We start from the raw sequence: 17,976 nt of genomic DNA, 5'->3' as shown, positions 1-17,976 counted from the left end.
ATAGCCAATCTTTCTTTGAGACATTTTTATGATACTGATTTAATGCAAAGAAAATAAGTGATTATCTGAAATCACGTTTTGGATTATGAGCCATGTAGCTTCAGAATTTTAAACTGAAGTTCACGGTTGTGAAATGTATTTTAGCTTTTCCTTCTTCTGGAAAAATAGTTTGAGTCTGAAATCCTGCAGTATAATATGCCTCTTGAGTCCAAATTAGTTGAGAATGTCGTGATAAGAAAAACCCAAGACATGAGCCAAATAGCCATGGGATTAAATGTTAAACTGCTGCTCTATTGTTCACCAAGCCACAATTTTATAGTATAACCAAACATAAATTACTGATCTTGTTGTTAGGACATAGTTTGTGCATTTTAAGGGCTTGAATTGCTGATGACCTGTTATAAACTATATTATGATTAACCCGCTTCACATTTAACAAGCTCCTTCCAGTGTATGTGTAAACATAATAAAAGGTTCAGATTGCCTGCACTGTAGGGGCACTTTGCTTTCTTATCCCAGTCCTAAACAGCACAGCTACTGTGGGTTTTTGGAAGCAGTATGGATTTCACCACCTCATTCAAAACTGTTTTTTATAGACAGTGTCAAAGTTTGATCCAGTCGTTTTTACAAGCAGTTCTTTGTCTGCACGCAAAGGACCGTTCACTTAAATGAAGTGCTGGGATTTGCCCCCATGGCTATAAATCAGAATGTGATCTGGCTGCACCCTTGCCAGAAATGATTACTTGTGTTAAACTGAGCCAAAAGGCCTGGCTTAAATCTGGTCCACTGAGGGCCAGAAACAGAAGCGCGGTGATTGATGGTGTTTTCCTTCATGCTGGCTTCTGTTTGAACACGCTGGAAAGCAATAACCTTGAACAAGATAGATTCGGGGTTGTCACTGATGCACTGGGTAAAACAATGCTTTGCTAATGGTCTTTGTGTCGATTCCATCTCTCACCCAGCTGGCTGAGGAGCTGCAGAGCAAACCACTGAGCAGTGAGATCAGAGAGCTGTTGAAACTCCTCGCAAAACCCAATCTCAAGGTGAGGATGTGTTGCACCTGCAAAGCGCTTTCTTCCATCTGCTTCCTCAGGCAGCGTGGGGGTTTGTCTGCTTTAATGACTCTGTGTTTGTGCTCGTAAGAAGGTACACGGTGTTAATCAGAAATACCTGTTATCAAGAAACACTTCTAATGTTGCCTGTTAAGTTATTATGCTGTTACTCATACTTACAAAGGAAATTAATTGTAAGGTCATCACTTATTTGCAAAGGATATTCCAAAGAGTAGATATGTGATTTTTTTTTTCTTTGGCTAACTTATTTTGCACGTGGTTCATAAAATTTGTTACAACTGTGCTTTTGCTTGAAAGTTTTCAGTCATACCATTAATTTAATAGCAGCGTGCGTAAGTAGTGCAACCTGGTACTTGGGACAAAATTCCTGATGGGTAATATTTTTTAAAAAATTTAATTCTGAAAAGTTTCTATGAAATTCCTGGGCTTCTCTGTGGTGCTTTTGAGGAACTTGATATTTTTTGTCTGACAGTAGACTATAGAACCATTGAATTGCTGAGGTTGGAAGGAGGTTGTCTGGTTCAGTGTGGTGTTCCAAGCAGGGTCAACACCGAGTTCAGAGCAGATTGCTCAGGGCTTTCTCCCATCAGGTCTTGGGAATGCCTGGGAACAGACATTCCACAAATGCTCTGTGCAGCCTCTTCCAATTCCTAATTATCCTCCTATTGAAAACCGTTTCCTTATATCCAGTCAGAACTTCCCCTGTGTATTGTTGATGCACAGTATCACATTATTTTTCGGTTGTTCAGAGAAGGAAGACCTTCGTGCTCTGGATGAGTATTGCAATGGTAATTAAATGCAGTAGTTGATAAGTTTAGATGAAAACTGCGGAGTGGAAAGGAGGCCTTTTAAAACAATTGGGCTTTTATATTATCTGTAAAACACTGATCACAAAAATTTATATTACCTGTTAAACACTGATCACAAAACCTGAGACGCTATGAGATCTGCAAAGTGCTGCAAAATCTTAAAGATCAATTATGCCTGCTTTTTAAAGATTTTTGCACTTTTGGTTTTTCCATAGTTTGTAAAGTGACAAGCTGTTTCTCTCTGAAGGGGTAAGCAATGCCAGTGGCCTATTGGGAGAGGTTTTGTTGGTGCATCAAATTGCAGAGATCCTAAACTTCACTCTAGATGTTTCCTTAATGACTGTCCATGTGTGCTTCATGCTTCTGGAGCTGTGGTGGGTTGAGTCTGAAGACAACTCATTTGCCACAACTGCATCTCTCCCTCTCCCTTTCTTGCTTTCACTCACTCTTCCTGTCTGTTCCTTGGTAGCGGTGCAATGCAATGTGATAATCTTAGTTGGATTTCATGGAAACAAGGGCCTTCCCCTCAGTGTGGTTAATATGACTGAACAACTGCAGTGACTTAGCAAATGTCTTTCTTGGCTGCTGGAGGAGATGGCCAGCTGCAGGCTACCAAGCCCTTTGCATGGCCAGGCTGCCTAATCCTGCACAAGGCACAGATGTTTCCCTGCCCTGCATAGCTTGCAGGTGGTTGTGTGAGGTAAGGGAAAGAACTGACAGTAGGTAAGATATTTTTGTCTGTCCATTGTCTTCACCTGCCATCTCATGGCAAACATACCTCCGAGAGAAGGTAAGTTATCACTGCTCCCTCCTGCATCATGGTGACCAAGCGAGTGTACTGCATCCAGTTAGAGGCTGTAGTTGAGATTCTTCTGTTGATTTCCCCTGCTCTCTCTTGTTGTGGCACTTTGGCCACAACAACCCCATGCAGTGCTACAGGCTGGGCACAGAGTGGCTGGAGAGCAGCCAGGCAGAGAGGGACCTGGGGGTACTAATTGACAGGAAGCTCAACATGAGCCAACAGTGTGCCCAGGTGGCCAAGAAGGCCAATGGGATCTTGTCCTGTATCAAAAATAGTGTGGCCAGCAGGAGCAGGGAAGTGATCCTTCCCCTGTACTCTGCGTTGGTGAGGCCACACCTTGAGTATTGTGTTCAGTTCTGGGCCCCTCAGTTCAGAAAGGATATTGAGGTGCTGGAGCGGGTCCAGAAAAGAGCAACGAGGCTGGTGAAGGGACCGGAGCATAAGTCCTATGGGGAGAGGCTGAGGGAGCTGGGGTTGTTTAGCCTGGAGAAGAGGAGGCTCAGAGGTGACCTCATCACTGTCTATAACTACCTGAAGGGAAGTTCTAGCCAGGTGGGGGTTGGTCTCTTCTCTCAGGCACTCAGCAATAGGACAAGGGGGCACAGGCTTAAGCTCCGCCAGGGGAAATTTAAGTTGGATATCAGGAGAAAATTCTTTACAGAGAGAGTGATCAGGCATTGGAATGGGCTGCCCAGAGAGGTGGTGGATTCACCATCCCTGGAGATTTTTAAACGCAGATTGGACGTGGCACTGAGTGCCATGATCTAGTAAATGGACTGGATTTGGACCAAGGGTTGGACTCGATGATCTTGGAGGTCTTTTCCAACCCAATCGATTCTATGATTCTATGATTCTATGAAAAGAAGGAAGTTTCTGGGATTCAGTGCTTCCAGTTCCTCCCTGAGATGCCCTCAGTCTGTTCAGTTTTATCTGAGATTATGCCATACATTACATAAGTTTTTCTAGCCCTTCATTATTAAGTTGATGGCTAGAGAGTGTTTCTTTGTTTGTTTTGTTCTAGATTCCTGGGATTCCTGTCTAGAACAGCTCTTTTTCACACATCTGAAATTACTTGGGATAACTGATCCATCTTTTCCAATTAGGTTCCATAGACCTTATCTGAAAACACATATGGCTTAGTTTGGGATTGACCTAGGCTCGCTATATGTTATTCTGTTGGGGAAACTTTCCTCTCCTGACCTGTTTTATAACTGCAGTGTTAGCTGGAGCTGGGAGAGCTTCCACTTTCCTACAGCTCTGCTCTCATGTTTATGGCATGGTGAAGGATTATTAGGGTTAGTTTACTGCACTACATCACTGCCTCCACAAGTCTGATGGTGTGAAGGGACGAGTCTAGCAAGGTGATTATAACTTTGCAGGTTTGGTTAACGTACCAAAAAAGGCTGGGAGAGGTTTCAAGCAACTGTCTGATTAGATAAATATTTCTGTATTTTAATTCTGTTATACAAAATTCCTTTACTGAATATATTACTGAGTGTTTGCATCTGATGAGTAAAGCTTTGACGAATTTGTGGCACAGGTTTTCATCCATAGAGAAGTGTTTTAAAGAAGAAATTAATTTCTCTGAGGCAAATTATTTATCAGACCTGAGATTTTCAAAATGTATTAAAAGTAATTCCAAGGTTTTGTCAGGTGCATTTTCTTTTGGAAAAAAAAATAATTGGGCATTTCTAGTCTTCTTAAAACTGTATTCAGTGTCCAGTTACACTGAGTGGGTTTTTTTCCTGTTCTCAAATGTGGCATCACTTACCGTAATTAAATGAACTAATAATGGTTGTGGTTTATCTTTTCTGATTAAAACAGGACTCTGGAAGTAGAACAGAGCACGTAGCTCTGGGAAATCAAGTGGATTTGTTTAACTGTGTGTTAGACATTTCATTTCTGTTCTAGATTTAAAATATAATTGCAAAGCCCCATGGACAAAGGCCAGCCACACTTAGTATTTTTAATTTCCAGCAGTGGATGAGGACTTAGAGTTTGCATTCTGTAATCTTGCTTTACCTTGTTAAGGGTATCAAGAAATAGAACAGTATTTCCATACCTTAGAACCCAAATCCAGTTGAATACAGTATTTTACTTTTAAGCAGACCAGAAATCAGCTCTTTGATGTAGAATTATAGAATATCCTTAGTTGGAAGGGACCCACAAGGATCATCAAAGTCCAACTCCCAGCTCTGCAGTAGCCTTTTTTATGAGTCTCTCCTGCTGATGACTGAGAGCACTATGCTTTTTTTTTTTTTAATAGCTACATTATCTTGAGACAAAATATTTTCATTGTTATAGACTTGTATAAGTTGGAATATAGACTTAAGATTCCAGACGTTAATATATCTAAATATATCTAAAAGGGAGTTTAATTCTTGATATTTAATGGACATGCCACAACCAAGTTAGCAAAATGGCCTTACGTGTCGGTAGGGTTGGAAATGGGAAGAAGCGAAGAGGTCGCTGGAGTTACTCTGTCAAGGCAGAGCTCCAGGGAGACACACTGTAAGAAAAGAGATGTACATGTGACAGATGATCAAGCTAAGAATGAAAGATCTTAAAGGTTCCAAATTCTCCTCCACTTTTAATTAAAAATTGTCTTGAATAATAGGTTTCAGTTCCTTTTCTATCAAGCTGGAAAAAGCTCTATTCTTTTTTGGACAGTGCCATAGCACAAGAGCATAACTGTTATTTATTTTTAAAATTAGTTGAGAAACTGAAACAAATAACTGTAGGAATTAACATTTTCGGCACTTATTTAATTGGTGTGGGTGTAAACAAAAAAGACTATGAAAGAACGAGCCATCTTTTAGTCCATTGAACAATGTTATCCCAATTATACTAACTTTGAAACAAGCTTGGGATATGTTATTCAGACCTAGTTCACTCTTAACTTTGTGCTTAGAACAGCAGTTACACTTCTGATAATTACATATCAAACTAAGCAAGTTACTATTTGAAGTTAATCTCTATTAGGGTAAATTTATTGTGTTTTAAATTAATATAAAATATGTCCTTTTTGGTCATTGGTGTAATGGGCGGAACAATAATTATGTCAAAGGCTAATGCCACTGTGCTAAAACTATTCTGAAGGATGTTTATACCTTTTATGACCCAGAGGAAATTAGCTTTTCCAATGGTGGTTCTGCCTGTTTCAATGGAGTTTATCTTCTGTTTATGTGTGCTGAAAGTTTTGCCAGCTGCTAGTCTGAAACATAAAGCAGGTACCTAAGCAAGGGCACCAGGCAGGACTGGGAATGAGTTCAGTGCCTCATGGTGCACCAGAATGTAAAGTATTTGGGTCACTTTGGGCACTGTACCTGTAGCCATAGAGGGAACAAGAGGTGGACATACAGTATTTTTCTTGTCTTCTCTTTCATTACCGTAGAATGAACAGAATTTTGGAGGTAACTTTGATAACTTGCTGAGTGAAGGGAAAACTGCTCTTGTGTGACTGGGAACATTGCTGTTCAGAGAAAATACAGATTCTGTGTTTTCAGTTTGTTTTTTTTTAATTGCTTTCGAATGGCAAAGATGCATACACCAGAGAACTGTAAATAGGATTTATGCTTTCTCTTTTCTTTGCAATTCATCTGAGGTACACTTGACTTTCAGTTACACAAAATAATTTACATTTGTAAATATTTTCATCTAATTTCATCTCTTCAGCTTTCCTTCAGAATAGAACTGTGAGTTAAACAGAACCAAAACTGCAGATGATGAAGCCAGGGCACTTTGTTCTTCATGTAAATGCTTCCTATGTTTGATTAGGTGTCTTTAAACAAAGAAATAGTACTTCTTTGAGCTTGAAGCATACCTTTAACTATGTCCTGTCCTGTTCTGTTTTTCTTGTATTACTGGGAAGTTTGTAAATTTTAGCCTTTATTTCATAAACAGCTGCTGATACCACCATCCATGCCATCTGAGGCTTACTGGGTTTGCACAAGGGCCTAATAGACTCTTCAGATCAAAGTGCTACTTGTTCTTTTAACAAAGCAAATATTTAAAGACTTTATCAGCAGAGCCTTCTAAAGCTGCCCTGCAGTCACTGGCAAAAATCAACAGTATAAATTACTGTCCAGGAGACTGCAGGCTTTTTTCTACAAGAACTTTAACATCCAAAACACTGAAAGAAAATATTGCGCTATAATAATATAAAGCAAAATCCATTTTTGCTTTGAAAAGTTCATGAAGCATTTCATGTAGCATGTAATTAAAAAAAAATCTTAATCTGAACTTTCTTTTCTTTCCAACATTTCCTTTGTATTTAGACCTGCTGAGGATTTTCCATCAGGGCTTTTTCATTGAACTAGGTGTTTTCTGCAAAGTCAACATTTTCCACTGGAAATTGTTGGGATTTGCCTACAACTGTTCAGGTTTTGCATCTGGGGAACTCAAATACAGATTTCAGGTCGGTTAACATCTGAGCTACATTTAGGCTGCTACTGTATCCTAGGCACTAGGAGGACCTTTTGGCCCTGTCCTGTTAGAGGCCTGTTTTCCCAGATGCACCAATGTTTTCTACTTTTGCACGTGTCCTGAGACACTGTTCTCCTCCTCTTTAAGAAATATTCATGCTCACAAATGGTAACACAAACTACAGTATCTGTCCAGGAAGCAGGATTTACCATGATTTATAACTATTTACTCATCAGTTTATTGGTAGGACTGGTTATAGGAATTGTGCTCTTACATGAAGAGATTTTACTAAACAAATTGCTTTAGCTTTATTAATATGGTTAGCTGGAGTACATTGTATTTCATATGTCAATCCTCACTTGCAAAATCAGATGCCATTAATTTGTAAACCTGCAAGAGCCTGCTTGATTTTTGATGGTATGCTGTGAAATATCAACAGGGAGAGAGAAATATTTATATTCCCCCCCTAAGTAATAGATGCAAATTACTGCAACGATCAGCAAGGGCCACAGTGTTGATGGTTTGATAACGTTGGTTCATGGATAGCCCATAGATGTTCTGAGCATACCAGCCATGGAGCTGGGCCAGAGGAGACTTTTGTTGGCAAATGACTGAGATCCTTGTGCCCAGTGTTTCCGGTCTTTAAACTATGCCACTTTGGGAAGCTGACCATCACACATTTTGGCAGCCCAGTTAGAGGACAAGTAGATTTTCTTCTTAGCTGTTTTTAACTTTAGACCTTGACTTCCGATTTCCGTTTCTGCTTGCACCCATAATTCAAAAAAGTCTTTTCTAGAAAACCTTTTTGGGTGGGGAGTGCTGGCAGAATATGTTGCTGTCTTTATTTTTGGAATGTTCATGCTCCTGGGATGGAATAAGTAAAACAAAAATATAATAACAAAATAGTCCTTTTAAAAATGCCAAGAAAAGCCTTGATTTTTCACATCTGTCAGGCAGAGAAGCAGTTGTGGCACACTTATTGTGGTAGGAACTGACAGAGCATACATATAACAATGTACAACATATCATAAGCATAGATATAAAATGGTGTAGAGGAAATGGAAGAATACTGCATGAATATATTTAGTAACAATCATCATATTACTCTGGACATGCTCTCGGGTCCGTCTCCTGATAACTCAGCTGATGTCCCATGGAGAGCTTGTCTGTCCATCTTAGATGTACAGATATGAGAATGCTCCCTAGCAGCCAACATATAACAAACAAAGTGGTAGATATCATAAACAAAAGTGAAGCCAGGCAAGCTGGCAGCATAAAATATAAAATTTGAAAAGTAAATCAAATAAATTCTTTGGGTTTATATATATATACACTCTGTGACTCCATGACTTTCCCACATGAGGGAACTGACTCACACCCACCTAAGAATGTTGAATTGCATACCTATAACTGTAGCATTCAGATACAGCACATAGAAGTTGGCAACATTGCTAAGCTGGTAATGTAGAAGAAGGAAAAAATCACTACAGATAAACTCACATCCCTTTCAAGTAGCAATTCCATTCAGGTCCTGAAAAGAGACTAGTGAAAATGGAGAAACTGCATTAATATGCAGCAAGTAGTCTCTTTTTTGGATGTCATCTTTTTATGCTGCTTTTTCTTTCAATGGTGCTGTTCCTTTGCAATTGCTGGGCTGTATTGTATTTGAACTCTCCGTTCAAACAATCTCCTGTTTTTAGTTAGGTTCCCATGTAGTAGGAGTACTTTGTGGCTGAATTTAAGACCTCTTTACCATAGAGGAAGATATGTTATTATTTTCTGGAAGAATTAAGTTTATTCAGATTCTTAACCTTATGGATCGATAATTTTTTTTTCTTTTAAAGACTTTAGGCATCATGCTGATGTCAAAGGCTGCATTGTTCCTAAAGACACTTTTTCAGAAAAGGCAACTGCAACCTCAGCTTTTAGTTTTCTTTAGTTTATATTTTCATATGATTTTTTTGAGGTGTCATCAGGTTGTTTTTAACCAAGAAAAGGTGCATACTACCACCGCAGACACTTAATATTGTTGTAAAGCTGCTGCTTCTTCAAAAAAGCAATTGATTACGGATTGCCAAGATATTGAAAGAGTGCTCCTGTCTCAGCATTTTCCACTATGAAAACCATCTATTTGTGCTCTTGGAAGTGACTTAAACAGGGTTTAAAGCTTCAAGGACACTTTAGCGACATGAATCACGTTGTGAATGTAAAGTGTAAAGTAGACTGTTCAAATTCTTCACTATTGATTTAAAATCAGTGCTTTTTCTGCTGTTATCCACAACTGAGAAAAAAACCAGGGCTGTCATCTGGAAGAATATTAACACCTTTACCAGATGACACAGATGGACAGACTACGTGTTTCTGTGAACACTGAGAAGAGTTTGACTTTGGAAGCATCTCCAGGGGCTGTGAACACTGAGCCAGAGGAAGCAGGAGTCTGAAGATGCAGAAAGTTCATTTTTCTGTTGGCTGTTTCTGTCTGGCTACCAGCTGCAGGTAAACCCATCAGTTCAGACTGGTGAATCTGAAATCAAGAGACGGCATTTTCAGGCGAGGAAATTACCCTTTTGTGAGAGGAAGTTCATATAGTCATGAATAAAGTCCACTGCGGTAAAGAGGAAAAAGTAATATATACTGAATATTGATCCAACTGAAATGTTGCTGTGCTAAGAACATTATTCTACAGTAGATATTAAGAACTCAAAACCACACATGTACAGTATGTATTTTAAATATTTTGAATCACTACTGTGACCCAGCTGCATCAAAGTCAGATTGGAAGGGAAGGGGATTTAATTGCCAGCTGGACAAGCTTGAACTAGAGGGCAGCTCTGGTTTAAGTACAGATGGGACAGTTGCAAGCATGGAATGTTATTTTCTCTTTTGTACATACGTAACTGCTGTCTTCTCATACAATGTATCATCTCTGGGTATTTTATAAAGAATAGATAGGAAAAATATATCATTTTAAGGATGAAAAGAAGTAAATGAACCCAGATTTTTTGCCCATTAATTAGTACATCCATTGATTTTCTGATCACGAACAGAAAATTGTGCTTAATTTAAAGGATCTTATTTCATTTTTCTTACCATCAATGCCAAAGGTTTTTTACTTACATTGGTCAAATAGTGTAAGTGATCCTCAGTAGCAAAAGCAAACTGATTTAACTGGCAGTTAACTGATTTCTTTAACATTGTGTACTCTATGTATTTGTCTTGGGAATTTTGTGTAGAACAGAAAAGGATTAGATTAGTGCAGCATCAGAAGGAATCTCTGCTAGACACTGATTACTGTAGCTTGTATACTCCCTCAGTGATTCTGCTGCCCCCCCCAAATATTCAGTTTGCTGTTAGCCCAGCCATCCTCTGGCCACTTCAACAGCACAACTGAGTTTCTACTGCCTGTAGTTTTATTGCTTGCTTCTGCTTCTAGATTATGCTTCATGCTTTAGCCAGGCTGAAGAATTCAGCTAATGTGGTTGTTCTTATCTGTTAGTTGAGATGCCTGTTCTCACCTGCCTTTCTTGTTATCTTGTTAACCCATATTTTGCATCAGAATTAGGGTTGCACATACTCCCTTAACAGGCAGTGTTGGTAGTTAAGAGACTGCCATGTGCTGCTGATTTCTGAGGGCTGTTTTACCACCCATTTGTTGGGGAATAGAATTAGTGGGATGGAATTCATCAATACATCCATGTAAAGTCATGTATCCAAAATAGTAGGTTTAAAGAGTAATTCTCCTATAGAAGAAAGGTTGTTCCCCCATCCCTTATCTAACTTCTTATCTCCCTTTTTCCCTGTTAATTTTGTGCTGCTTACCAGTTGTTCTTAAATGTATAGCTTGATTCTGAAACCTCATGTTTTTATCCCTTTCCTCTCCAAACTGTTCTCAAGTCAAATTGATTTTCTGTGCCTGGAGTCTGTATGCCATCACCATCATGCTTCAGCTTTCTGCTGGTTTATTCTCCTGCTTTTTAAATTCCTGCACGTGTTTGGCTTTTGTGACTCCTGTGCATCTCCTTCCATTCTGATGCTCTTGACGAACTTTCCTTCAGTGGGTTCAGTCTCTTCCCAGCTCTTTCACCTTTTCCTCTTTGACGCCTGTTGCTGGATGACTTGACTTTAACTTTGTGCAAGTTACTCATAAACTAAACTTTCCAATCTTGAATAATTTTCTCAACCAGCATTTTCATCTTGTCTTTTTTTTATTTCATCTGTAACCTTATCACAAAGGAAAACATATTGTGGCTAGAGCTCTCTGGAGGATGAGCTCTGCCAAGTGAGTTCAGAGCACATTGCTGTGGCTGCTGCTGAGGTTACTTTTCTCCTCCAGTGAAACTTCTCTGTGCCAGCCTCAGTGGTAGTTACTGGCACCATGGCAAAGCAAAGAGGTGGGAAAATGCCTCTGTCTCACCTGATGGAGTTCAAGCTGAACTGCCAGAGGAGGTGGCTGGTGCTAATGATCCAAGCTGTAGACTGGGACAGCAAAGTCATGGGCCATTTTGTTCCATTCTGCTGACTGTGCTGCCAGGGCAGTGATCTGCTCCGTAGGCACGGTGGCCAGCTGCTGGGTTGGCAGTGTCACAGTCTGCTGCAGCTGTTGGCTTTCATGAAGGTTGGTTTGAGTCCCTACAAATTTTCTGTCGACGACTATTCACTGTTTAAGTTTCTAATCTTGTTTTTTCCAAGTACTATTAAGAAAGAGGCTGCTTTTGTTTCTTTGCCCATTCTGACTTGCTTCCTTAAGTTACTATTTTCTGAAATGATTTTTTAGACTACTCAATGCAAAATACCTATGAAAAGCAAAGCTCAAATGGAGATTTTTTTTAATAATGAGAATTAAAAACCATAAGAAGCTGTGTTGATGAGTCAGGGGCTACTTGGCGTATCCGTACTCTTACGAATCTCAAAACATAAACAGAAGCAAGAAATAATGTAACATTTGTCATTGTTTTAGAGGAGCAAAAACATACTCAGTGTAGGTAAGTAATACACATTTTTCAAAATGTAGAACTGTTTTCATTAATAACAGTCTCAATTTAAATAAACATTTAAAGTTTCAGAACAGTTTAAGAAAAAGAACTTAGAATGTTTCCAATGTCAGATTTTCTTTATGTAAGTTGATAGTGTAAAATTTCAATTTATAAACTGTGAAATGATCAGCGATAGTTTTAATATGAAAAATAAGCACTAGTTATTAGACATTTCAGAGGTTTGATGAAGGTATTCATTTCCAGCTAGATCATGTCTAAGAATTTAGCTGAACATCAATATTTATATTTAGGTAGTGCAGGGGCTTGAATCATACCTTCTTTCAAGTCCTAAATATGGACCATGTTTACATTAGTGAATCATAAATATAGAACTTAGAGCTGAAATAAAATCTTTTTCTCCAGAGGTGCTTAAATATACATGACCCAAATCTTGGATCCCGTGTGCATAGTTCCGAAGAGCCGTGTATTTGAAAACAAAACCAAAACATTAAAAAGAAATAAAAATTGATCTGCACTTCTAGCAGTCTCTTTTGACACGTAAAAAATTAGTATAGTGGAAATTAGTAAGTTGATAATTTCTTATCAAAAAGAGAACATTGTTACCTTTGCATTGCCTTGTGCATTTACTGCAAAATTATTCTGGGTAAATCTTGATCATCTTAGGATCATCTTAGGGTCTTGGCATTTGTAATTTGTTTGCTTTTTAAAAAGTCCCAGACTTTCCTATACAAGTCTAGTTCGATACATAGTTTTTTGAACTAAGTGCACATTATATTAATGGAGTGGTACAAAGATGCTGCTGAAGAAATGTCGCTTTACTCTGTGAATAGAGTTGTTTCTTTCTGTAAAATATACAGAAGTGCTCTCTAGGACAGGCTCTGATAACTTCTAGTTGAATACATTAAATGAAATCAAAATGCATTTTTAAGTTTTGTTTCCAAATTAGTTAGTGCACAGAATCTGTGCTGATGACTGTTTCAAGAGCAACTACAGTGGACAGAGAATAGTGTGGCATAAGAAGCAGTGATGGAAGACAAACATGTTCAGTGTGCAGCATAAACAAATTTGTGATGACAGAACCTCTTCTGAAAGTCTGAGAAAAGGCACATTGTTTCTGGCATTCCTACTCTTATCTAAAATATGTATCTTTGCACTGAGATAAAGTAGTGCTGGAGTTTGGGGAAAAGATTTTACATTGCAAACTGTAGTACGTTGTGGTTTAATATGTTCTTTGGGAGAAGAAGGGGGTGGGTTGATAAGTTCCAGTCATTGTGAGTGAAGAAAAGCATCATAAATACCAGACATTGATTGACATTGGTTTATAATGCTTGGGATGCATCCTTGTTCTGCATGGGGTATCCAGGAGCCTAAACTGGCAGTGAGAGCTGGGAAGTGTCTTATTAACACTGGTGGCATAATTCAGTGGAGTAGTGGACAGAATCTATTTCACAAATTTCATTGTTAAGGGTAGGTTCTTTTGAACATGTTTTAAGTGGCTGCCTTTTATTCTGAAAATGGTGCTTTAGATTATTTTCATCTGTTTTCTCTATCTGCCTGATTGTTTTTAAACTGCAATATAGAACCTCATTAAATTGAACCAGTCCATGAATGTGCCCTAACTTTATGTGGAAAAATGTAATTGCAGAGTTTTAGAAGTCTTAACTGTAAGTAGCCTGAAGTGAAAGCAAACACTACTTTTGTTTTAGTATATCTTTGATATTTCACATACATCTTAAGATGACTGCATGTGATTGCATGGCTTTTACATGTGTAATACCTCACAATAAACATTTCCAGGAGGTTCCATAATTGCTAGCCTGAGGTTTTTAGCTCAGATCTAAAGTAAAACTTGTCTTTGGTTGGAGAAAGATGGTAATTTCTGATGGTAATTAGTACAAATTCATAATTATGTGTTGGGAAGAAGACCAGAAGTAATTAGTGTGTTGAAGTATTTTTATCAAAATATACAATATAAAAATTAGTAAAACAATAACAATTTATCGTGAGGCAGGCATGATGTTCCTTTGTGTTTATTTTGTTGAAGCCCTAACTTGAAATTTAAACTTCAGAATTTCAAGATTACCATATGCTCTTTGCCTTCAGCTTTAGACATGATAGCTTGTAGCACTGCCTGGACGTTGTTTTCTGTTGTTACAGTCTCCTCCATTCGTAAAAAATATCCTAGAGTAGCATAATGGAAGTGTCATGCTTTTTTAAAACCTTTGCATTATCCTTGAGAACATACAGCTTCTGATCATTCGTGTACTCAGTCAAGTTTTGTGTGCCTATTATTAAGTAGCAAGTAAATGGCATCAGAGAAATGTAACAATTTTCTGGTCTTTATTAAGGAGTTTTTTCATAAACGTTATTGTAATTGTTATGATTGATGAATTATTAGTCATTGATATGATGCCTTCTAGTGTCATTCATGCCAACAACACTGATGTGTTCTGCTTCATCCTAAACATTTTGACATTTTCAAAAATGCTTTATTTTATTGTCGTGAAGGTTATCAATTTGCAAATTATTTCTGCTGTTCAGACTACAGCTTTTGTAATATTAACTTCTGGGAAAAATATCCAAGTATTTAGAGGCAACTATTTGAAAACAGAAGCAACTGAAAGCAGTAGATAGAATTACGTGTATGACTGTTGCTGTTATTTCTGGTACAATGCACAGTTTTCTCTACAAAAGTAAAAGCATTATGTAACCATTTTTTCACCAGTCTAAAAGGTATTACAAATAATGAAGTCTTTTCAAAATAGAAAAGAACTTTAAGAGTTCTGTATCAAGAAAAAGCTGTGAATTTTATATTATCACTGAGGTTTTTTGGGGGGCATGTGGAGAATGAGCTTTCTATTTTCCATTGCCTTTCAAGACTTTTTATTTTCTGAAAGGTCATAAACACATGCCTAAATCAAATCTTTTTCAGCAGAATATTCCTCAATCTCAATAATGAATTCCATAATAAATTAAAAATTCCTAAGAAAATTTGAGGCTCGTATAAAAGGGAGCTAGTATGAAAGGGATCCAGTAACCAGGGAAGCTTCCAGAGCTCCTGTGGAGGAAACAGTTGGGCAACATCCTCATGTCATGCATCTCATGCTTGAACAGAAGTCCTGGATAGGACTCCCTGCTGTATCAAAGAAACTTTTTATTTAGGGCAAGTATAATTATTGTCTTACTTCTGGAGACTTAGGTTTCCTCCTGCTCATAGTTCTTGTGATTTCAAGCTAATGTGCAAAGTATGTGGTATTTTTTGTGTATGAAGACAGTGTTCCCCATCCACAATTTACTACTGCATATATTGTATATATGGAAGCATATATTTTATGAAGTTGTTTCATCAGTTTGAAATGTGTTAAAACTGTATAAACGAATTATATTCAGTCTACATGCATCACAGTAGTAGAGTCAGGCTATAAGTAATATCTTCTGCTTTGCCTTCCCTAAACTTTTCAGATGCCAAATAATATACTGACTATTAATGTTTCCAGGCTTTGCTCTCTGTACATGATACTGTTGCTCAGAAGAACTATGATCCTGTCTTGCCCCCCATGCCTGATGATATTGATGAAGAAGAAGATTCAGTTAAAATAATTAGGCTTGTCAAAAACCGGGAGCCCTTGGTAGGTAACCTTGTCTTTTGGTTTGGGGTTTTGTTTGTGTGCAGGGGGGAGAGTGCTCAGATTATGAATGTGAATGGGTGACATTAACTTGAAATGTGGATAGACAGACATTAAATGTGTTATTCATAACATTGAGTAATACACTTGTGACTTCTATTTGCAGTCATTATTAGTAAAGCATATGAAATGAATAATAAGATTTTGTTCATTCACGGTGTTTAAGCATTGTATATGTGAGCCAGTCTGCACATTTAGATCAATAACATATTCGTATTTTATCTTGAATTTGAATCATGAACTTATTTTAAAATGAGAGACAGAGAATGAATCCCCAAAGAAATCTTGACCTGTCTTGTGAACTGTGCCTGTTAGCATTCATGTAAAAAAATGTGACCTTTCAATACACTGAAAAGAAAGCATAAAAACATATTTTAAAATACTTGAATTGAAATCTGGGCAAATTTAAGATGTCTGTTGTTGTACTTTGCATTATGAATACTAGAAAGGTAATATCTTCATGGGGATATCTGGAAAAATGAAAGGACTAAACCTAGGTTGTATTACAAGAATATTAAAATGCTTTACTGATTTGGTTATTTTTATTTGCTGTAGAGTCGGAGTCATCTTGTATAAAATTTAGCTATATTCTTTTTCTCCTACAAACCAGTGAGAGCTTTGTTTTATGTTATACTGGCTATTTGTTTTAATGGATAGCAATCCTGGGGAAATATCTGCAAAGTTACTTTGAGAAAGTCATGATTTTGTACTTGAGATGACGGTGGGAGAGCGATGCCTCTGTTAGACATACAGGGGTAGCTTGTCCCCTACTGTCACCCTAATTCTTGAAGGATTTCTGGCATCAGTAAACAAGAAATGGATTTTCATATTGACAGACTGTAGGTGACTGTGGGCATAATTACAAGTTTGACCATATGGAGAGTTTTTACTGGTTTAACATACTAAATACTTTTCCCCAAAATATTTAAATCATGGCTTTAAGCTTTTTATTTTTTTTCATCAAAGAAATTATTTGAGGAAGAAAACAAACTTGCTTTCCTGTTTAGTATCAGCAAGATTATTCATTCTGAAAGATGTGTGGAAATTTGAACATACAGTATGAAATGAGGCCTAATTGAGCATCTTATTTTTAGTATTAATGAAAACACCCTTTTTTTCTAATTTGTCAGAAAAAACTTAATAAAATCTTAATTTACATAGTTTCATATTACAAACGTGATTCATTACTAATACTTTTGAGTTGAATGCCATGTTAATAGTATCCCAGAATGGACTGGATAATTGTAACTTTTAAAACAAAAAGAGAGATTTTCTGAAAATGTGTATGAAATACATACTCTGTTTATTGGCTTTTGAGATTTTAAACTCTCTTAAAGAGATGCACAGAGTTGCCTAAGCTAAAGGTTATCCTTGTACTGTTGCTCCAGTTTCACTCTTGCCCATTCACTCCCGTGGGACACTGAGCTCTTCCAGGTTCCTGTGTGTCTGTTTAACCCCAGCCGGCAGCTCAGCCCCACTCAGCCGCTCGCTCACCTTCCCCAGTGGGATGGGGGAGACAATCTGAAGGATGAACATGAGAAAACTGGTGGGTTGAGATAAACAGTTTAATAGGTAAGGCAAAAGCTTCATGTGCAAGCAAAGTGAAGGAAGGAATTCATTCACCACTTCCCATGGGCAGGCAGGTGTTCAGCCATCCCTAGGATGGCAGGGCTTCGTCAGCTGTAACCGTTTCTTGGAAAGAAAAACAGCATCACTCCAAACATCCTCCCTTCCTCTTTCTTCCCCCAGTTTTATTGCTGAGCATGACAGCATATGGTGTAGGATATCTATCTCCCTGATCAGGTGGGGTTGGCTGTCCCAGGTGTGCCCCTGGAACTGCTTGTGCACTGTGCACCCTCAACCTCCTCACTAGTGGGCTGGGGAGCAGGAAAGGCCTTGAGTGTTCAAGCACTACTCAGCATTAGCTAAATCGTCCGTGTTATCAACACTGTTTTATCACAAATCTAAAACACAGCACCATATGAGCCATCATGAAGAAAATTAACCCTATCCCAGCCAAAACCAGTACATCCCCTTAAAAGGTGCATCCACACTTAGCACAACTCTTGTGCTAAGGAGGTAACAAGGTAACAGAGAAGGTTTTTCAGATGTTTTACTAGACACTACAAGTACATATGTCATGAACGCTGTTACCGCTGAAAATAGTTTCCTAACCCTACAATAAAC

General features: G+C 38.1%; 1 protein-coding gene across 4 annotated transcripts in view; it reads left to right on the top strand.

Moving 5' to 3' along the window:
* The window catches only part of MPP7 (MAGUK p55 scaffold protein 7), a 150,118-nt gene that overhangs the window by 89,755 nt on the left and 42,387 nt on the right, over nt 1–17,976 (top strand). For 3 of the 4 annotated variants that reach the window (XM_064636371.1, XM_064636360.1, XM_064636356.1), the window contains exons 6-7: nt 963–1,043; nt 15,601–15,732. In XM_064636371.1, coding sequence (XP_064492441.1) covers nt 963–1,043; nt 15,601–15,732 — 213 coding nt within the window. The remainder of the gene's footprint in view (nt 1–962; nt 1,044–15,600; nt 15,733–17,976) is intronic. The other variant, XM_064636380.1, reaches the window with a different exon arrangement.

Source organism: Pseudopipra pipra, chromosome 1 (genome assembly GCF_036250125.1).
Source record: "Pseudopipra pipra isolate bDixPip1 chromosome 1, bDixPip1.hap1, whole genome shotgun sequence".
Taxonomy (NCBI): domain Eukaryota; kingdom Metazoa; phylum Chordata; class Aves; order Passeriformes; family Pipridae; genus Pseudopipra; species Pseudopipra pipra.
The sequence above is the reverse complement of the archived record's forward strand: the minus strand, read 5'-3'. Positions and strand labels throughout refer to the sequence as shown.